This window comes from Aythya fuligula, chromosome 14 (genome assembly GCF_009819795.1).
Source record: "Aythya fuligula isolate bAytFul2 chromosome 14, bAytFul2.pri, whole genome shotgun sequence".
NCBI classification, from domain to species: Eukaryota; Metazoa; Chordata; class Aves; order Anseriformes; family Anatidae; genus Aythya; species Aythya fuligula.
The window spans coordinates 8,861,067-8,883,421 of record NC_045572.1 but is presented as its reverse complement, the minus strand read 5'-3'; the positions used below and the strand labels follow the sequence as shown (position 1 = coordinate 8,883,421).

At 45.2% G+C, this 22,355-nt stretch overlaps 1 protein-coding gene across 3 annotated transcripts; it reads right to left on the bottom strand.

Moving 5' to 3' along the window:
* Window positions 1-568: 568 nt before the first annotated feature.
* On the bottom strand, window positions 569-20,953 carry PURA (purine rich element binding protein A). 3 transcript variants are annotated; one of them, XM_032196987.1, is made up of 3 exons: window positions 19,718-20,953; window positions 2,759-2,966; window positions 569-1,743 (listed from the first exon to the last, which is right to left on the bottom strand). In XM_032196987.1, the coding sequence occupies exon 1, from the start codon at window positions 20,951-20,953 to the stop codon at window positions 19,949-19,951; it is 1,005 nt and encodes a 334-aa protein (XP_032052878.1). In that variant the 3' UTR covers window positions 569-1,743; window positions 2,759-2,966; window positions 19,718-19,948. The 3 variants fall into 3 exon arrangements, with proteins under 3 accessions (XP_032052878.1, XP_032052879.1, XP_032052877.1); XM_032196988.1 differs by having other exon boundaries at window positions 2,901-2,966; XM_032196986.1 differs by having other exon boundaries at window positions 569-2,966.
* Window positions 20,954-22,355: the final 1,402 nt, after the last annotated feature.

Sequence of the window (22,355 nt, the reverse complement as noted above, 5' to 3'; positions counted from 1 at the left end):
ATAAATATAACAGTACACATACACATATCCACAGTCTCTGAAAAGCATCCTATGAACTGAAGAAAGCAGTGGTTCTGAGGCTTGGTACACCAGTGCACTAAAATCAAAAAAATGATACCTTCTTACATAGTCAAATGAAAAATAAATATCTTTATTTTCTGCCTAATTTATTTCAGTTTTCAAATAAATTTTAAATAAATCTGTACAAAGTATACTGTTACAGTATATATTTGTAAGTTAACTGAAATGCCTAAATATAACAACACTACAATAAAGCAGTATAGATTGGCACATCTCTAATAAAGATTAACTTTTACACTCAAAAACAAACAAACAAACAACAAACAAACAAACAAAAACCTCCCATGAAACCCTTGATATATTTTTGGTATCTTTATGCATGTTATGTTGCAAACATATTACAGATGAATTCCCCCCTGTCTTAAAAAGAAAATAACTTGTACTTTTTTTTTCAGAGAGAGTGAACGTCTTTATACAGACAAAGGGACACTATCAGGCTAAAATACATATATGAAAAAAAAAAAAAAACAAACAAACAAACAAACAAAAAAAAAACAAAACAAAAAAAAAACAAATTTGTGAAGAGAAACTTTGATCAAAAAAGGGTGATGTTTCGACAGTGCACTTTTTTCCACCTTGCCCAGCTAAGATTATAACCAGTGCCAGAGACCAAACCTGTCCCCTGCAAGGCCCCAGCTGCACTGCTGTGCATGGGGCAAGGATGGCACCAAGCCTTCACCTGGGCTGTGGGGACCCTGTGTGCTGCAGCTGGGGCAGAGTCCTGCGGGCTGCCTGCATCTCCATGCCTGGCCACATGGCTCCAGGATGCAGGTGCTCTGGGAATGCTTTGAGCCAAATAAACAATCCAACCAAAAAAGGAATTTTACCTTGTGATTAAGAAGGAATTAACACACAAGCACTGGCTGAGTTTTGCTTGTTTTTTTCTTCTTCATGAAACAAGAAGCAAAAATTGATCTGAGAGTGTCCCTTTGCTCAAAATAAAGACTTCCGTACTATATAGATTAGATATTGAAGCAATTGTGTTCACTACAAACAGGGTGAAAAAGCCAGGTACATTTCAAAATTCAAGTTTTCAAATGACATGATCCAACTTCAATTGTTATCTTCATGAGCTTTTGAAAGCTCGCAATATTTCATTAAAGAATTCTGAGCCAGGAATTGGGGGATAAATATCACAGATTAAGAGTGAGAATTTTCTCTATTCTTAATCTTTCCAATGATATATTAAATCAACGTATACATACTTAAAGTTAATCTTACATTAGAATGCAATTCAATATTGGCTGCAACATAAACCTATAAATAAATCAACTACCATAGATTAAACTCTGTTAAATATTTCTAAGTTAATAAAATATTGACAGTATTATAAAATTACAGTATTTACAATAAGAAAAAATCTAGACTAATATATACCTTTAACAGATCTGTTCTCCAATTTGGGATTGCCACAGAATTATGAATATATGAACAATTTATTATAAAGTTGCATTGCAATATAATTTTCCCATTAGATTTAGAGAGGGTAATCTATCACTGCCTTTTAAAAAATAAGTGACTTCTCATGGTGGGGTGTAGCTTTTGAGTACCAAACTGGTAACAGGAGTCCTCCGCAAGACGTCTGAAGATAAGGTGGGACCAGCCTCAACTGCTGAGATTAAAGTTGTATTACAGAACTGCCAGCAATCAGAACCACACAGGCTGTAAAAGGGGAGGAAAGGTAGTTTTCAGCTCAGAGTGTACAGCTGGAAGACTCCCATCATTATGGACTCCGACTATGGCTGCAGGAGCTTTGATCTGCTCTACAGTGCAAAACCTCATCTTTTGTTTCACCGGGATGAAGTTAGCCTTAAAGGGACATAGTTAGGTTGCAGCTGTACCAGAAATGCTCTTGCCAGCTATGCAAGATAAAACCACACTAAACACATGAGAGTCTGTACTGCTTGCTTTTGGAGATGTTGCATTTTTTTGGTTTAGGGTGGTTTTGATTTTTTTTTTTCATACTGTTTATTCAAAAGAAAAAAAATTTCTGGGACTGTGCAGTCAACCCATTTTCTGTTCTCACCAGCTTCACTGTTTCTCAACTATTAGCATAATGTTGTTTTGTTTGGGTTGCAAATACTTAGAAAAATAAAGGAGTCTTCAACTCTCCCAAGTTGATTTGTCTTGAAAAATTCTGAAAATTACCTAAATCAGTTGTAGTCATTAGAAATGCCAGCTGCTTTTGAAGTCCCAAATACCTAGCAATGTCCTTTTAAGGATCAGACCTTTCACCTGCCTTTTATCTCAGCCTTCGGGGAAGAGTTTACAACTAGTTTAGGGTGGGCAATGTTCAAATTCTCTCCCTCCTTCCCACTTTATGCTTCCTTTATGATAGAGAAGCCTTGCTTTCTAGCAGAAAATAGAAAAAAATAAAATTAAAAAAATCAGGAAAAAATTATATCAATATTCTGTTCCCACCCTTCCCTACCCCCATCCTCTTCACCATAAAACAGAGAAGTCATTTTGCAGTGTATACTTTTGGAATCATTACTTTCCAAGCCCAATCCTGAAGATGCTTGTGAGACACCTGCCCACAGGTTCTGGGAAGGTGAACCACTTTATGCACCTGCAGGAGTTTGTATCAGTCCCATACCAGGCAGACAGGAACACCTCTGTCCTTGAAAGTAGACTTTAAAATGTTAAATAATAATTTGTAAACTTGGGTCTACATTACCAAGCGAAGGCTCTAGGTCTCGTGGGCTCCATTTCCAGAGTTGCAGAGCAGGAAAACTAGAAAGAAAGCTTGGTACCTTTCAATCACCTGCCGGTTTGTACTGGGGGAAGCGGGGAACAAGAGAGACAAAACGGCAACTGACCTTATAAACAAAGGTTTGTTTAGGGCTTCTGGTTTCAGGAATAAACCGATATTTACTGGTAAAAGTCTGCCAAAAAACAAAAACAGAAACACAGGATTACTGGTAAATATTGGTTTATCTGGAGAAGAAAAAAACGTCATTGTGCTCCTGCTCTCCACGCGCCCGGCGCCACTGGGACGTGCCAGGGGACTGTGTTGTGGGCAGGGGCCAAGAGCTGGCCCTGGACCCCCTGCACTTGGTGGCAACTGTTGACATGGACACCTCAAACCAGAAGCCGTGTGTGTACCGCAAAGCCAGGTCTCTTTTCTTTACTTCTCTCAAACTACGTGCCGCTTTCTGGACTTCCCCCCACCTCCATGAGACTGCTGTTCACCCCACAGCCCTACAGTGTTTGGCAGCTTGGGAGACTAAAACCACTTGGAAATGAATTTGTACATAATATGGTATCTCACCACGAGGGCTGCTTTCACCTCAGCCCTTAATCTTTCACAGGTCATCCGCTCCTTGAGATACCATAAAATATACAAGGCTGAGTGTATATTTCAAATAAAGCATTTTCTTGTAAGTGGCATAAACCCATTCATTTTATTTACATGCTTATTTATTTCCAAAAATAGAGTTGGTCCACATTGGACAAGAGAAATCAAGAAGCCATACAGAAGAGTTAAAAGTCCAACATTTAACCAAAGTACAATGAAATTCCAGAATTCTGTGGCTGATTTGAACCACAGAAACATACATGAGCCACACAGACATTTGTACATATAGCATTATATTACCAATAATATTTGCAAACATGAGGTCAAGATGACTAAAAACCCAGCGGAACTGAACCATGGGTCATGGTCGAAAAGAAGCAGGTGTGAGCGGCTGTCACTACCACAGGGAAACACCTCTCTCCAGAGACTTGGTGTCACTTTTGTTGTATTCTCTTGACCTGAAAAAGTCCTGATTTACCTTCCCTGGGACCGACAGGTCGGATGTATGCTAGAGGCAGTGCTGCTGCAGTGCTGCTGTGAGGCAGTAGCCCTAGGACTGCCCGTGCCTGGTGCGCAGAGCCTGCCAGAAGCCGCCCGATAGCCCAGCCCCAGGACTGTGTGCTTTCTGCCTGAGCAGGGCACTGCTGTGGGACAGGACCTCTGTCCCACCCTGCAGCAGCCCTGTCCCACCCAGCCCTGCCGTGGGCTGCTCTGCACCGAGAGGTCACCCGGAGCAGAGAAGCGTGGGTACGGGTAACCCAGAGCATCCAGGATGTGCCCGGGGGTGCTGCTTTTAGAATAAGGGTTTCCTTCCCTCACTGTGGACAGTTTTTGATTTTGGGAATTCATATCCTGTCTACCTTTTCTGGAAGACTACAAATAATCAGGCCTAACTGTATTTATGGTACAGGAAGAAGTAGTATCCAACAGACGAGTGATTTTTCAAACAGTTTAACATTTTACATTGAAAAAAGCTCAGATAACCGATAGACAGCAAAATAAAAAAATGGAAAAGATGCATTATCTCTGTTATGGCCTGGTTTAATCTAAGTTTTTCCATGGACCTCATCGTGACAATACCTCAGTGTCTCCAAAGGGTGGAAAAATATAAATCTGTATCTTGCAGTTAAAAACGTTCAATTAAAAGCAGAGTAGGCTTCCAGTCTACCCATTTGGGTTCTCCTGCAGAGAATCACAGAAACTAAAACAGGGAAGACCAATGTAGCACTGTTGATACTTCTACAAATAAACCAGCCTACCGCAATGTGGGGCAGAACCACACAAAAGGTTTTAAATTCGTTTTCCTTTTTCAAGTCACCTTTGACTTGAAAATATTTGGCCTAGAATATTACGCCTAGTCCAATATGAATGCTAGTATAGAGCTAATTTATAGAATACCAATGATAATTATCTGTACCTAGAAGGATTTAAAGGCAAGTATATTCAGTACATTGTGAAAAAATACTATTACCAAAATGCTAGACCTTTGACAGCAGTTAAAACAGAAGCAGCCGTGCAGTTTTCTGTGTGGATGGACAGCCTTTACTAGTCACTAATAACATCTGAGCATGGAACAGACAATTTTTTCTTGTGATTTGTCTTCTGGAACATTTCTAATCTCAGATGTGAAATACATTTTTTAAAAAGGTGGGCCTGACCCCATGCAGTTGGGTACATACAGCACTCCCCAATGAAACTCAAAGCCCAAATTCCTAAAAAGAGAGCACTAGAGATTTTGCATTTTCTTACATCAAGTAGCTATCATGCAAGCATACTACACCATTTTTATACTGTGTACTTCAAAGTCAGCTGATAACATTTCACTAGAATTGAGCAATACAATGAAACTGGTATTTCTAGCGGAGGGGAACAAAGGTTGTGTTAATGACAACTGCCAGCTTACCAAGGGAAAACGGCTGAGGAACATCTTGGAAATCTAACGAACTGTTTTACCTACGAGTTCAAACACAGCAGCCTCTAAGATCTTAGCACATAAATCTGTAAAACATAGTAATTTTCTATGGCACTTTATACACCTTTGGTTCATTTACTTTTGCTACCCAAAATCAGATGCTGAGGGAAAGACGTTCTTCGTCCCAAATGAGCAAATCATTTAAAGCCCAACAATCTTGTTGGAGCATTATTTATTTATTTTTTATCTGTCTATGGCCTTGCATTGCAGAGGGCAGTCCTTGCTGCCCACAGTGCCCATATTGCCTGCACCCAGCTTTGGTGCAGGCATGCCCCTCTGAACTCTCCCTGCCGTCGTCCAGCTGCAGTGCCAGCCACTTCACGGGTATGAACCAACCTCTCCATGCTTTCAATCACCAATTCATACCTTTAAATAGTAGTTTTAACAGAAGGCCTGGAGGTAAGCCTTGCTGTTAACCGGCTGCTATCACAACACCCGTTGACTTAGCACAGCACTGGCCATGACTTACTGAAGGCAGGGAAGGCAGTAAAAGCAAGAGGATGCACTGTGACCTTTAGACATTTAAGAAGCTTTAAACTAAGGTGGAGCAGCAAAGGGTTGCTCAAGCTCACACCAGATCATTACAGTTCTTCCTGGGTCACTTGGGAGTGAGACAGCATAGGACTCACTCATGCATACATGGACAACCTCAAGCATGGAGCTAGATGAGACCTGTAGACCTCTCTCCCCTCATCTAGCCTTTCTGCTCATTGTCAAAACTGATACCTATTAGTTTTTTGTTGTTGTTAAAAACAAAAGAAAACTGAATGCATCCAGCCCTGTTGGTTGCAGAGGCATGCTATGGGCTGTGGCAGGCCTGCAAACTGAGCTCAGGGTAGGGATTTAGACTGGGGCTGTCACTGGGGTAGAATCTAGATGTCATGCTGCCAAGTATTCAGCGCTTGTGTCTCCTCTTTGGCCAACCAGACTTTGACCTAGGTGTGCTCACCAGACAAGTCCAGAGAAAAATCTACCCTTCTCCACACTGCAACTTTGTTTTTGGTGAATTGGCATTTTCCAGAGAAAACCTGCTTGCTCAAAGACTGCAGATCTACTCAAGAAGCAGACCTGCCTCCAAGCCCAGGAAACCTTCAGTCTCCATCTCAAAGTAGACTTCTTTCTACCTTGTACTGTCCAAGTGATCAACATCAGCTGTAGCAAAAGGTGGCATCCATGATATTTCTCTTGTTCCAAACATATTTGTTAATACCTTATTGAGAGGACTCAACCAAAAACTTTTAAAATTTCCAAATAAAAATCAGCTGATTCTCTGCCTCCCAATATTTGCCAACGTGTTCAAAGATCCTTCCTTGCACAAAGTATGTTGCTTTCAACCTGTCATACACAAAGTGTGATACTAGTTCAGCTACTCCTTATCAAACTGCAGATATGCAATTCCCAGTGCCCTGCTTAACATTTTAATTAAAAATAATAATAATCTGACATTAGGATGTTATCTAATTATGGAAAATACCATGCTATTTTTTTTCAACAGTCCCTATTTTTGCTAGTAAGGCTAATGTTTCAGACTCCAGCTCTTTTAAAACTCCTGTACAGGTACACTTGTTGCTCCTCCACTTACACTTACTACTTTGCTCCATAATCTATGCCTTAAATGATTGAGTTTCAGAGAGAGGCTCATCCAAAAGGACCAGATGACAGATAGTTGGGCTCTCCAATATGCACTGTGCTTCGGAACAAATCTGAGAAGTCACTTAAGTAATATGAAGTAGTGCAGAAAATTACCTGTGTGAAGTCCTGCATGCTCCAATTTTCTCCCCAGCCTTCACTCTGATAGACTTAAAATAACATTTGTTCCCTAAGGCTTCCAGTTCTTCAAAGCCCCTCCTACACTGTTTAATTTCCAGATCACAAATTACCCACTATGAAAGATTACATGACTCTTTCAGTCCACTTCATTAGAGTTGGACCTCTGTCTTTTAAAGAGTGTTGCTGGGCTCCAGAAGTCCCTTCCTTTGTAACTATTTTATTGGATTGCTTTACACTTCAACTCCACAGCTCCTTCATGACAAGTCTGTGTAACTAAGAATTTTGCTTTTCTGTTATTCTCCTCTGCAATGTTTTATAACACAAGACTCATTTTTAGTAAAGAATCTTCCACCCCTGAGGATGCTGAACCTGTAATTGTACTGTGGTCACTGCTATTTAATGACTCAGCTGTAATTATATCTTGAACCTGTTCTTACATTTTAGTCCTAAATCAAGGCTAACTCTACAACAGCCTGTTAACAATAAATGATACGTTAAGTAAATCAAAATGTTTGTTCACCAAAATGTTAGCCAGCTCCTTCCAAGATCTGGCCAGATAGCATGGACGTAATTGAATTTACTTTTTCCAACAGGTTTATGAAGATGTATGAACCTGGTTTTCCCTGAAGACCCATGAAATCCATAACCTTTTTCTTGTCTGGAATAGAAAATGTCTGAATACCCCTATTTCATTAAGATGGGGGATTTATCACCAACACAGATTTGGCTGTGTGGTCATCACTATTCTAATTTTCCTTCAGACTTTATGGGAACTTTTAAAGCTAGTGCTCTTTCACAACTTTATGACCAAGCATGCCTATCCTGTATAGTTTGATGGCAGGTATCTTAGGTACAGTATCTTACTGATTCTCATTATCATCCCCCCACCACATTTCAATCAATCAATCTAGCTATATCAGGGTCTTTTAAAACTGCTGGGCAGTCTACTATGACTATTTTTATTTCACGTTTCCACACTGGTATACAGACTTCTTCCTTGTTTTGACCACATGCCTATTTCTCTTTCAAATCTTCAGTCCAACGTCTGGTTGCTCTTCCAGCATGCACAGCTCTGCTCTCGAGCTCCTTGTACCATGTGTGCACTGAAACTCACCCCTTGCCCTCCAGTTGAAATTGTCACACGTTACTGGTGTTCCTGCTCAGCTCAACCCCTGAGATCCTCAGCCTTCCATCAGCACTAGTTTAATCAGTCCTCCCAAAACCCTGTCCACTTTCTGTGCCATCAGTCTAGTTCCACTACAGCTGAAGTGGAAAACAGCCTACACTACAAAGTAATAGAATTCACCTATTTATCATTCCCTTCCTATCATTTTCTCAGGTACACATAAAGACTTTTGGATAGAGGTACCACCATGTCCTATATGCTGTCTTCTTCCCAGGCAACCAAATTTGGATTCTCAAATATTTCAACTTCTTTCATATGCAAAATTGACAGCCCCAGAACTGCCCCAAGCACTCTGATATCTTCCTAGATCTATTTTTCTACTCATCAGTTGGACCACATAATCATCAGGAGCTGAGCCTGTATTTCCCACCATTAAATCCTCTGCCATTCAAACCTTCCAAAGCCATCTCCCCAGCTTCTGAAGGCAGCTCTTCAACATGCAGAGAACAACTCCTCAACCAAGTCTTCTCCATAATTATAAATTGCCACTTTGGTCCTGTCCAGTTACACGTCAAATTTCCTCAAATAAAAGATGAAGAAGCCAGTACAGAGGTGAGGACAGACAATGACCACCTGCGAACGATTCCATCCCATCTTTTCTACAATAGCTCAACCACTCTGGCCTCAAGATGCTTTCTGGATCTCATGGTGCAACATTTGTTGCGCTAATATTTTATCACAAATCACTTACAAAATGAGTCCTTTTTGCACTCCAGTGTGCTGTACCTAGTGCAATTAAACTGGCATTCTTTAATTTCCATAGCAAAGCAAGGATTTTTACTTTATGACCACATAAAGTCCATCTTTAAAAATAGAGTGACTGCTAACTGATTATTTTTAATTACTTTAAACCACCAATTAAAGACTTTCATTGGACAAAATAAGCTACATGTGCCCTTGCAGAAACCTGCAAGGGCTCAATTAACAGGACTTTTATTGACAGATGAAGCTTGAAAGACAACTTTTTTTTTTTTTTTTTTTTAAAGCAAGATCGAAAGAGCTCCTGAACACAGCATTGTCAAAAGACCTATCCACAAACCAAATTATTTGAATTCATGAAAGCAGAGATGACAAGTACATTAATTTGCAGTGCTTAGTTCAGAATTATTAATGGTAGAAAAATAATTCAAAGTATCTAGTCCCTGTTTTACTCAGAGACCTGCTTGTTTTGCCTCGCTGTCCTTCACCAGCCCCTGGCTATGAAGAACATCATTTATTATTTAAATATTTTTTTTTAAATGAAAAGAAATTTAGACAAAGTTTATAACCCTGTACCTGACAAGACACTGTCTTCTCTTCTCAACCTCTGGTGCTGTTCACACAAAAATTTTCTTAATCTGAGCTACCCACATGGTTCCTGATAAGCCAATATTACATTGCCAGCTCTTCTCATCATCACTCGAGCGGGAGGTTTAAATACCAGATTTCACAAAATCCTTTATGCACACTTGCTAGCCGCATGATTTCTTGAAGCACTGACAGATCAGTAAGCTTTCACGGTTTGCCTATAAATGTGAAAGCTGGACCGGCTTCTGCTGGACCAGCGCAGAAGACATGAGGAGGCCTTTGGACACCAAGTTCTCGCTGTCCGTCCTTAGGTATCACGTGAGTCTTGAGGAGCTCAGATCAGCTGACATTGATGAAGTGACACATGCTCCCAAAGAACAGCCTGTCTGAGCTCCTCTGCATATATAAAATGCTAGAGCAAAAGGCAAGCCTGGGAAAAGCAAGTTTCAGATGTTAGGAGACCACAAGCGATAGAGCCAACAGCTTCCAATGCACTCACAAACTATGGTGCAACTAGGACAGACCACAGAGAAATAAATGATGCTCCTTAGTGAAACACCATGGCAAGTCCTACCTGGAGGTGAGAAAGATATGCAAACCAGCATGGCTAACCTCTGAATTACAACGATACCCTGAGGTGTCCCATCCAGACAGGTACTGCACAAGATGCACATTTGCTGTCCTGCCCTCTGGCACACAACAATATGCCTTTCTACCCAGGCAGAGGTAGAAGGAAAAAAAGCAACCCTTACCCCCAACCTTTGATCAGATCTAACACGTGACACTGGCTGAAGGGTGCTGAAGACCTCATGAGCACCTGGTGATTTGAGCTTGATTCACGTATCAAGACATTCACCAGTGACAGAAAGAAAGAAAAAACACCACCACTCATTTTCTCCACCCTCTACTCCCAGGAGTATGAATCACCCATGGGCACACATTTACGATGAGCGTGGTGAGACACTGGAACAGGCTACCCTGGGGATGCCCCATCACTGGAAGTGTTCAGAGTCAGGTTGGATGGGGCTCTGGGCAATATGATCTAGTGAAAGATGTCTCTGCTCGTGGCAGGGGGTTGAGCCAGGTGACCTGAAAGGTCCCTTCCAACCCAAACAATTCTGTGATTCCACGGTTATATGGATATAGCCTCTTCCAGCCTCCGTGTGAAGCCTGCATCTTCATCTCAACCCTAGGAATATCAGCACAGCCAACAACCCAGAGGAGCTGCAAACACAGGATTGGGGTCAGCTCTGCACTGGAGACCTGTGCTGACCCACCCTGAGCCATGGGCCAAACGCCCAGCGTGGCTGTGCAAGACCCCTCTGAGGGCACACGAGCTGCACAGACTGACAGCGAGGCAGTGCCGCCGCATGGTCAAAACCTCTGAGATCATGTCAGTACTGACACGACCTCTTGCAACAGTCACCAACGTGGACTGAAAAAACAGTCCCTTCACCACGTCCAGTATGAAACCCAAGCTCATTTGGGTTAACATGGTCATATAAAGTCATCTTTACAAATAGTTCTACGCAGAAGTCAACACGCTGACCGGCATGATATTTCAACATATAGAGGTTTTTCTTTGAACAGTAGTCTAAACCTCTTGAGAAACCATTGACTTTGGCTTCCCCATGGTGGGCAGCAGATCAGCGCCTGTAATGGCCTCTCTCGCTCCAAGTTTTCACCAGCCAAGAGGGGCACACCCTTCTACACTGCGATTGTAACTCCAAACCTCCCTCCCTCTGATCTGCAGCAGAAAGAATTAAGCTTTTCTTCACTTTCTGCATGTCTCAAGATAGTGTTTCAAACAAACAAACAACAAAACAAAAACAAACAAACAAGCACACACATACAAAAAAACAACACCACAACAACACTGCACCACAGCAAGGAAGGCTCAGAACAAACTTCCATTATCAGCACTGTAGCCAGTCCTCTTTTCACTTCAGTTTCCTATGTGTACTAAGCCAAAGAGAAGACAAAGACATATTTTTGCAAAGCTAAAGGCAGGATGGACAGCAAACTAACTGACAATCCATGAAGCCAAAAAATGATCTGAGTTAAGACAGAGTTATCTGCTGAAGGAGATCCAGAAGATACTCAAAAACAGCATTCTTCCAGATGAGCCTCAAAACTACAAGGAGCAAAAACGGCCAGCAATTTGCACAGACAGAGTCTCCTGTTTGGTCTAGGACTAGGTCTACACAAGCGATCACTATGGCATGAGCCAAGTGGGGCTTTACAGCAAAAAGGTTGGTGCTCAGGATCTGACAGCTGCATTATCTGTGTTTTGGGGATTTTACTCTCCCATGAATTGCAGCTTGGTCCCACTGGTTGTTGGGACTTGTGTTTTGTCTTTGTTTAACCCACAATGAAACAGTTTGCATTTTCTGAGGCTGCTCCATGATCAAAACCAAGGTATGTTATGCAGGGATGACAGAGACTTCATCGTCCCAGATTTTCGACGGAGACTGTATGAGCGTGCTCCTGATCTAAGCTATCAAGCTAACGCAGACACAGCCCCTGCTGCCCTGGGAGGTGTGCTGGGGGGCTCCATGTCATCTGGAAAGAGACGACATCCATGTGCTTCCCAAACCCAGCCTGAGCAGGAATCTATCTTTGAAGGACTGGTGGCCCTCCAGAGTAGAAGCTCAGGATCAGATTCTCCTCCCAGACACACACGCGGCAGTGGTATCAATCTGAACGGGGACAGCAAAGCATTGTTCAGGAACATCCAGCCATTCACTTGGTCTTGTTTTAATCAGTCAACAGTCAGAAATAGATAGCAGGGTCAGAAGTCCTTTATCTTTCCGCACTTAATCTCCAGCTAACACTTCCTGTGAAAACACACCTCATTCCTTGTGAAATGAATTCCACTCTCCCTCTTCTGTGGTATTTTGCCTCAAATGGGCTGCACAACTATTTACTATTTTTATAGAGGCAGGCGTGATGTGCTCTGCCTCTCCTGACAAGCACTGCTCCCTCTCTGGCCCCAGGCATGCACAGCGGCCGTGTTGCTGGCACCTGACCGGGCCCGTCCCCATCCCGCTTGGCTCCACGTCCCCCCTGCCCATGGCTTGCACCTGCCCTACAGGCCAGGATGATCAGGAAATTAATTGCAAGCACCACCACCTATTCTCCACAAGGAACGCCAGTTTGTATGCTGAAACATCCCAAATGTGGCCAATGCGTAGCTTAATCACCTGCTTCTGTCTTATTACAGGCGCTCTGAAAGCCCCAGGAAGCTGCTGAGCTCTCTTTTTCCCACCCTCCAGATGGCTCTGGAAAGGACACCACTTCTGCGGCTCTAACTGGCCAGCAGGATCTTTTCCCCCAGAACAAGGGCTTTGTACCCGGCTCAGTACCTGAGCGAGTCCCCAGCCTCCTCCCGCTCACAGCTCAGCATGGGTCTTCATTACTGACAACAGCATCGCTATGTGCCCCCAGGCAAGCACTTAGAAATGCAAACTCCTTCACCTTTTCCCTTCCCATGCATTTCTCCAACAACAGCTTTTACGCGATCCAAATTGCAATAAAATATCCAGTACACTATTGGAAGATTAACTTTGTTATCACCTGAAAACTGCTATTTGGTATTTACTTCTGTGTGATACCTATAGTTACTCAGATTTGCATTAACTACAAACAACGCGTGGCCCAGCAAATCCTGGTATCCCACCGGTACGTTGCAGGAGGTGGGATGCATGGCCGGCTACTCCATAGGCTGACTTTACCCTGGACTTGTAGATGCTGCTAAAACACTTCCAACGAGAACTGAAATTCTTCAAAAAGACAAAAAGTAGAAAAGAAGGGAAGGCAGGTTAAAAGAAGCTCACAAAGCAGACCCAAGACAACCATCTGGCACAAACAATATGATAGCAGGGAGACAGCATCACTCATCTGAGCCAAGCACACAGCCCATTCAGGGCTCCCCCACTCCGGCACAGGAACTTCAGCTGCCAAATTAGAGAAGCATTCTTCATTTGCCATCAGCCCATTATTCTCAGTAATTTCAACACAAGAGATTCAGCTCAAAAGAAAAAATGCCGTGTGCTGCAGGTCCAAAGATTAGGCTCTGGTTAAAGCAGTCTGTTCAAAAATGTTATCATTTTGAAAGTTCATTAGATTAACCTTAACTAGCCTAAAACTATATATATGCATCTCCTTGCCACGTTCACAACCCACGCACAACATTTTGCGGTGCAGAGAGCTAACTCATGTGAAAGTAACCAGAGTAAAAGGAACCACAGGCTTGAAAAAACACTCTGGGCTGAAATTATCTTTCATTGTTACAAGCGGCACAGGAGATTGCAACAGCTTAAGGAATCAAGAATAAAAATGGAACTAGCTTGTTTACCTTGTCAGTTTTGTCAAAACATTTTGACAACACTTCGCATGCAGTCAGCTTCTCTATTCTGCTACCAAAAATTCAGATCCTTCCACCTCTCTTTACATGTTACAGAACAAAACCAAGAGAGCAAAAGTTTAAGTGCATGTGCAAGAAATACAAAGGCTGGCACAAAAACTGAAAACTATGCTCAACTCCTTTTAAAATAGTACAAACATCAACATGAACAGTGACCCTTCAATTACACAAGCTGAGTTAACATGAAGCGGACGGGCAGTAGAGGAGGATAATAAGAAAATAAAAGGAAAGTTTGAATAAGTCTGACAAAGCAAACAAACAAAGCAAAGTGAAAAAAAAAAAAAAAAGGTACAAACCAAGATTTAAAATTTGCGATTTAAAAAATTATAAATTATTGACAGTGTCATTTTAACAGTGAAATTCTCTCATGTTTTAGGCAGACGCCTACATCTTAACAAGCAATCCAAGCCAGTAAGAAGCAGTAGGTTTTTGAATGAGAAAAATGAAAAATGCACAGTAATGGGGCAATTTGCTTTCACTGTCTTATTTCCAACTCACCTACGAGAAAAGGAGACTCATTTTCTGCATGTCAGACTAGCAAAAATTAGGAAATTTGTTGGGTTTAGTTATACTCTGAATTTTCACATTTCATGAGAGTCCCCCACAATGTAAACCTGTTTTAGCATTCTTGTACATTAATGTCAGGATTTCCACTCCAGCTCCCACAAATTCTGAAACAGACAAGTCAATAAGATTTGGTATATGCCCTGAAATAGGAAACGGGAAGTCTAGGTTTTAAGCAAACAAACAAACAAACAAAAAAAATATATAAATTGGTGCTCTGGAAGGTGGTGGATCCAGACTCACTGGATCCTCTGAATTCTTCAATCTAAACAGGTGGAAATTTTACTTAAAATAAAATAAGAATAAATAATAATAAAAAGTTTAATCCATTCAACTTAGAGAAAAGAAGAAAGTGGCAGACCTTGGAGGAAGGGAGACAGTGCGCAGGTGCAAAAACATAACATGCTGTAGTTCACCACCTGATAAGAAATCAGAGTTTTGCTTTGCTCTATTCTTTTTCTTTAAATGCCAGGGAAACATATCCCAAAGGACATTTTTTGAGTTTACGGGTACTAAGCTACATCAAGGTGGAGGAAGCATGGAGTGAAGACATGCCAAAAACTTCAGGTTTTCACAAACCATTATTGAAAAAGTGCCGGTGTTTTTAGCAAAAATGCATATTAACCAAATCACCACTGACTAACCCAGGCCACTTGCGTATGGAAAGCTGCATCAATCTGCAGCATCAATGCTGACATTTTTGCCTTCTCCTTCCACCCACCTCCCCGATTTTTTTCCTTGGGAGACATACAGCGCCACTGCATTAGAACGTACAAGAAATGAAAACAGTGAGTACAACTGATATAGATCCATTGACTTTTTATTACAAATGTACTTGATCACTTGGCTTCAAAAAGTTTAAATCAATCCCTATTTTCTGTACGCCAGTACAAAGTAAAATCTATTTTACAAATTAAATACCTAAAAATTTGACAAAAATATTAAAGTTTGATGGAAAAAACAGTTATAAAAGTCGTAAATCCCCTTTTAAGAAGGTAAGAGATAACATCCCCTCCCGACCCCCACAGTCCTGTTATACAATATTAATAGCCATTTTTTAGAATAGGTAGGTATATTTTGCTGTTAGCATACAAGTCACTCTAATAGCTTTATCTGTATATACTCCAGTTAGTGCACGAATGCCATCTGATTGAATATAACCGACTATCTCTAAGTGATCCCTAATTTACATTTAAGAGCTTGCATAGTTTGAAGGGACAAAGGTCACACTACAGCTAATCATAAAAAAAGGTGGTTACAGTGCTATTTTTCAAGGCAACAAAGTCATTGCTCCCAAAAGACGCGGGCGCTCGGCTCCGAGCCGGGGACCGGCGCCCCGCAGCTCCCTGCCCGCCCGGAGCCGGGAGCCGAGAACCGGGAGCCGGGAGCCGGGGCGGGCGGCAGCCGGGGGGCGGCTTGCGCTGCGCAGCCACTTTCAGCCCCCCGCAAGGGACGCGCAAGAAAAGCGACACTGTCAAGTATTTCTTGCTCTCCTCTCTACGCCCTCCGCCGCGGCCGGCCGGGTCGCACCGGGACTCCGGGCCCCGCCGCCCCTCCGCACCGGCACGGCCCCGGCACGGCCCCGGCACCGACCCCGCTCCCGGCCCCGCTGCCCCCTGCGCGGCCGCGGCGGCACCGGGGCAGCACCGGGCAGCACCGGCGCCCGCCCAGCGCCTCCCGGCCGCAAAGCAGCCCGCAAAAGGACCGCAAAAGAAGAGGCAGGAACCAACAAGCGGCTGGTGCTTTTTTTTTTTTTTTTTTGTTTTTTTCTTTTTTTTTTTTTTATTTAAATTCTCAGAGACAGAGCGGTTTTATTTATTTTTTTTTTTCGTTTTGTTTTTGTAATTTTTTTTTGTTTGTTTTTTTTTTTGTTTTTTAAACAAAAATTAGACTTTGACTTCGGAGGACATTTCTCCGTTAGTAGAGAACCACTTACAGGGAGGTCGCATTTTAGCGGTAAATTACTTGACAGTGTCCCTTTAACTTAAAATAAAATAATGTCAGTATTGCAATGAATTTCAAGTTTTCTTGCACGTAGTCATTATAAAGTAGTTTTTATCATGCTCTTGGACCTATTCTACAAGACATTTAAAAGCATATCACCAAGGAAAATATAAGGCATACTTCTCAGGAATTAGATAACTTGGCACATTTGAGCATACTGTCTTTTTTTAAAAACAACACATATGGTCAAATATACCTTTAATCTTCCAACATTAAACAGGGTTTTATGTACTTTATTTTAAATACTGAGATATTAGAGCCTTGGTAAAGTACCGAGCACCTCCGAGAAAACAAAACAAAACAAAACAAAAAAAAAAAAACACCAAACAGAAAAGCAAAAACAGAACAAGCTCAAATCCCACAAACCTTTACAGTCATTTAGTCTTTCATTATCATAATTCATAAAGTCCTAGAACATATATAATGTGCATTAAAAGGAAAAAAAACAAAAACAAAAACAAAAACAACAACACACACACACACACAAAAAAAGGAAAAGCCCCCGAAAAACAAACAAATGAGACAAAAACTGACCACAAGCTCTCAGACACTGTTCACAAAACTGCCAGAGGGGTGTTACGCTGCAGTGGTTTGGCTGGAGCTGCGCGGCCCGTGCACGTCCCGAGCCAGCCGGATCCCGGGCAGGATCCGGCAGCCCGGGGAGGAGGATGCTCCGGTACTGCCCCGCCAGCAGCCGGCCCCGCGCCCCAGCTCGGGAGTCAGGAAGGGCACTTTGCTGTGTTTTCATTGACTCGCGCTACTTATTGCTGATAACACAAAACATTTTTGTAACTATAAGCAATGGGTGTCAATCCGCAGTACAACTTTTCAAACTGTAGTAAACAGTAGAACCGAGACAATCAAGTAGCAAAACCAAAGCAATTAATTTCCTAACTACGTCTAGCAGCATGGAGAATGCAGTCCTGTACACATCACAGTTGAAGTACAACAGTAATAAACGAAACTGCTCATCGAGACCCTCCAATTAAAAAGCAGGTTATTAGACAATGTTTACATGCAATTGAGAACCATTTCAAATGTCACATTATGCACTCTGAAAGCTTATTTTACTACTTGGAAATAGGAAAGTGCACATTAAAGCAATTTTAAACATTTCCAGTGATTGTTAAAGAAACAGAAACACCTAACTACGTTCATCTCGTATTTAACCTTCTGTTAATACTAACAGAAAACTTCTTTAAAGGGAAATGCATGGTACAATGGAAACAGCTTGTTTTGACACTCACAGTACATCTCCAAAACAAGAAAAAAAAAAAGAGGGGGGGGGATAAGGGGGTAATTATAATTTTCAATAGAAATAGGGGACAGTAGAAAATAAAATGATTTAAAAGATTTTTTTTTTTCCCCACCCTGCTGAAACTCCATCCTTAACAATTAGCAAAGAAGCACAGACAGCTTCCCCTTCCTACAGATGGTGCCTTCTACGTACAACAGCTAGGTCTATGACACGGTTAACTTTGCCAAGAAGGTTAAGAAAAATGATTGCATCCCAAAAAACTTCTGAGTGGAACAAGATCCTAGTTTCTCTTAAACGCTTTCTACTGAATTCCAGCCAAGAAAAAAAATAATAATATTTTGCTTTTTTACTGTTTAAGGCATCTTTTTTTTATAACATCTTCTCTTCACTCGTCATGATGATAGTCATGCAGCAGTTTAATGATAAAAATATATTAATATTTTACTATACAGCAGCAAGAAGTTAGTCAATTAAAAGCACAAACTTTTTTTTTTTTTTAAAGAAAAAAAAAAAAAACTGTAAAAGTCTATTATTACAAAGAATTTCATTTTGGAGAACGCAACTGGACAGATTAGTGTTCCGACAAACTCTGCGTTTCCCTACCCTAGGCTTCGACTTAGAGCTCACGAGTATGCGCTCTGGACAGGAGGCTGGCACGGGGAGGGAAGGGTCACAGCTACGCTCGTCGGGTATGTAGCCAGTAATAGCTAGCACCACAGCTACATGGAAATCCATTACAAACACCAGCTTGGCTTTCACTTTTAAACGAAACTCAGAATCCCATGGCTCAGTAGGATCGCTCTACAACTGCGTTGCACTGATTTTTAGCAGGCCTACAGAAGTTAACAGCACTGGCACAGACCAAAGTATCGGTTCAGACCTCTTACAAGTTTAGGAGATAGCGCTAGTGCCAGTGGTGACAGAAAAGACTTGCTACCTGTTGTCCAAAACCAGGTTTACTGGAAATTGCTGCACGTTAGGTAAGTACTTTAAGTACACATAATAAAAAAAATATATTATGAACAATACAAGTACATCTCATATACACAATAATGACAATACGCCTACTTAGTTGTAAACCAAACAGGTGCAGAAAAATATTATGGGAGGAAATTCTTTACTTTCTCTCTCTCTCTCTCTCTTTTTCCTCTTTTTTTTTTTAATATATATATTTTTCTTTTTACTATTTGAATAACTTTGGTTCAAACGTAAAAATCACAAGTTAGCAAATTTCATTTAAATGCCTTTTTTAATAATTTTTCTTCATGTTCACAGAAGTTTCACTGACCATTTTTATATGTTTAAGGTCCAGATGCAATGCATATTGTATAAAAGAGAGCACTTATTGTTTACCTTGCATGAATTAAACCTACGTACCTTTTAACTCTACAAACTTCTGCATAACATTTAGACAAAGCTCAGACACACAGCATGCCTAGCCCTCATATATATATACACATCTCTAATCACAGGTATATAGGGTGTCAAATATACTATAGTAACCTCCATGTAAGGTTCGAAATTTGGTAACAAAATGAGAAGAAAAAACTAAAAATATTATTTTACGTGTTCTAAAATATCTCTTTTTTTTTTGTGCTAAAGTCAAATGTTAGCTCAACATGAAAAGGACTTTTTTATATAATTCAGCAATATTATAATCTTGACCATTTTTGCAAACACTTTTAATAATAATAGCTTAAACGTGTACAAAAGTTCTCGGTTAATTAGGGAAATAAACACTCAGTTCTTTATATTTTTAATCAAGTAGGAAACACAGTTCATATATAATGTTATTACTTTTTTTGATTTTTTTTTTTGTTTCGTTTTGTATTTTTTGTGTTTTTTTTGTTTTTGTTTTAGCAGCTGCTTACTGTTTGATACGGTGGGTAAAGTGGAGGAACATCCAGCGATGGGTGGCGGGTCGGAGGCGTTGTTGCTGTCGGTCGGTGGAGGCTGCCGGGCGGGGGGGTGCTCCCGGGGGGTCGTGGCCGGGGACGTCTGCTCGCCGCCGCTCCCCGCGGCCGCCGCCCGCCCGGGCGGGCGCAGTCTCTGTCTCTGTCCGCTCGGCGGCGGGGGCGGCCGGCCGGCCGGCCGGCGGGCGGTCAGTCCTCCTCGGGCTCCTCGGCCTGCAGCAGGGCGCCGGGCGGCCCGGCGGAGGCGGCGGCGGCGGCGGCAGCGGCGGCGACGACGGCGGCGGCGCCCCCCTCCGCCTCGGGCGGCGGCTCGGCCCCGGCCCCGGCGCCCGCGGGGGCGGCGGCGGCGGCGCGCTTGTCCCGCTGCTTCTCCTGGATCTTCTTCATCTCGTCCGAGTACTTGCAGAAGGTGTGGCCGAACTTGGCCCAGACCTTGTAGGGGACGGTGATGGAGTTGCGGTAGGTGGGCTTCACCTCGCTCACCCGCATGAAGACGCCGTACTTGTTGGAGCCCACGTCGAAGAAGAAGCGCTTGTTGTCCACAGTCAAGGAGGTGCCCTCGGGCAGCTCGGCCGGCTCCTCCTCCACGCCGTAGTCGTCGATGAGCTTGGCCAGGGCGTCGCGGAACTCGATCAGGCCCTGGGCCGGCAGCGCGATGGTCTGGCCCTGCGCGGCGCCCAGCCCCGGGCCGCGGTTGACGGTCTGGCGAACGCGCAGGAAGCGCCCGCGCTGGTTCTCCTTCAGATCCATGTAGTACTTGCGGTTCTCCCGCACCAGGAACTCGCTCTTGAGCGCCCGGCGCGGCTCGTCGGCCGCCTGCGCCAGCTCGGGCGGCTGGCTGGGCCCCAGCTGCGCGTAGTGCTCGATGAAGTCGCCCAGGTAGTCGCGGAACTCCACCGCCACCGACATGGAGAGCGTCAGGCGGCTCTTGTTGCCGCCGGCGCCCACCTCGGCGATCTTCAGGAAGCGGCCCTTGGCGTTCTGCTTGACGTCCAGGTAGAAGCGCTTGTTCTGGATGTCCACCCGCTTGGAGGCCAGCTCCTGCGTCTCGTGCTGCAGCCCGCCGCCCGGCCCGCCGCCGCCGCCGCCGCCCGAGCCCGGCCCCCCGGCGCCCGCCGCGCCCCCGCCGCCGCCGCCGCCGCCGCCGCCGCCGCCGCCGCCGCCCTGCTCGCTGCCGCTGTCTCTGTCCGCCATGATGCCGCCGCTCCGCCCGCCGCCGCCGCCGCCCGGCCGCGCCGCCTCGGCCGCCGCTCCGCCGCCGCTCGCCCGGCGCCCCCGCGCCGCCGCCCGCGCCGCCGCCTCGGCCGCCCCGGCCGCCGCCCGCCGCCGCCGCCGCTCCGCCCGCCGCCGCCGCCGCTGCTGCAACAGCCCCCGCGGCCACCAGCCGGCCGCTCTCGCGAGATCTGCGGGAGCGAGGAGAGGGCGCGGGAGGCGGCAGAGAGCGGCCCCGCCGCCGGCCGCCCCGCCGCGCGGGCAGCAGCGCCGCGCCGACGGGCGGCCGCACCGCGCGCAGCCACCGGCACCGGCACCGGCAGCGACACCGGCACCGGCACCGGCACCGGCACCGGGTCGCACCCCCTCCGCTGCGCTCCTCCAGGCCGCGCTGCCCCGGCACCGGCCGCCGAAACGCGGCCCTGCCGGTGGCCCCGGTGGCGGCCCCCCCCCCCCCCCCCCCCCCCCGCCGTCCCGTCGAGGAGAGGCTGGAGAGGGACCTGCGGAGGGATGGGAGGCCCGGAGGAGCCCCCCTCCGCCCCTCACGGACAGCCCCTGCGGGAGATGGGGATGCGGTGGATCCCGGCTGCCCGGGGTAGCGGCTCGGGGGCACCGCACCGGGCGCCCCCACGGTTTGCAAGGAGCCTCCCAGCTCCCGGTCTCGGCCGTCGAAGGAAAAGCCGGCGGCAGCTTCACCGGGACGCCGCGCCGATGCGGCCGGGCACGGCTGCGGTGTCCCCGGGCCGGGCCCCGCTCCCGGCCCAGGTGCTGCCACCTGTTTCTTTCCAAAGAAAAAAAAAAAAATCCGTCTTTTGCCGGTTCGGGCAGCTGAGAGGGTTACATTTTGGGATATCATCGAAAGGACAAGCCCAGGTGGAGGGAGACGGCCTGGGCACCTCTGGTCGGGGCCGGGAGGCCGGGAGAGTCCCTCCATCCACCCGACCTTAACGGGACACCCGTTCCCTCGGGCTCCCGGGACACCCAGAGGAGCCCGGTCGAGGCGGGCGGCCCTCCCGGCCGCACGGCTCCCGCTGACCGCACGCGAAACGCCGCCGTGGTTTCCCCACGGAAATTCGTTGTCTCGCTACGACCGCGCCTGAGCCTCCTGCCCCCCTCAACGGGGCCGCCGGCGGCCGGTGGCTCAGCCCGAGGCGGCGGCGGTGGTGCGGTTCCCGGTGCTAGAGCGAGTCCCGGGTGGCGGCGGCTCCTAACCGACCCGGAGCCGCTGTCCGCAGGGTCGGGGTGTGCGGGGACCACAGGTAGCGGGAAGAGGTACCGGCAAGAGGATTTGCGGGACCGCCTTGACCCGTCGGGTGGTCCGCTCGGGGACAGCGTCCGTCCCAAGCCCCGGAGGAAGACGGGGCAAACGTGCCGGGGCCGGGGG

Bases quoted from the DNA above. Each gene is read 5' to 3' on its own strand.
- PURA (XM_032196986.1), bottom strand. From the start codon at position 20,953: ATGGCGGACAGAGACAGCGGCAGCGAGCAGGGCGGCGGCGGCGGCGGC.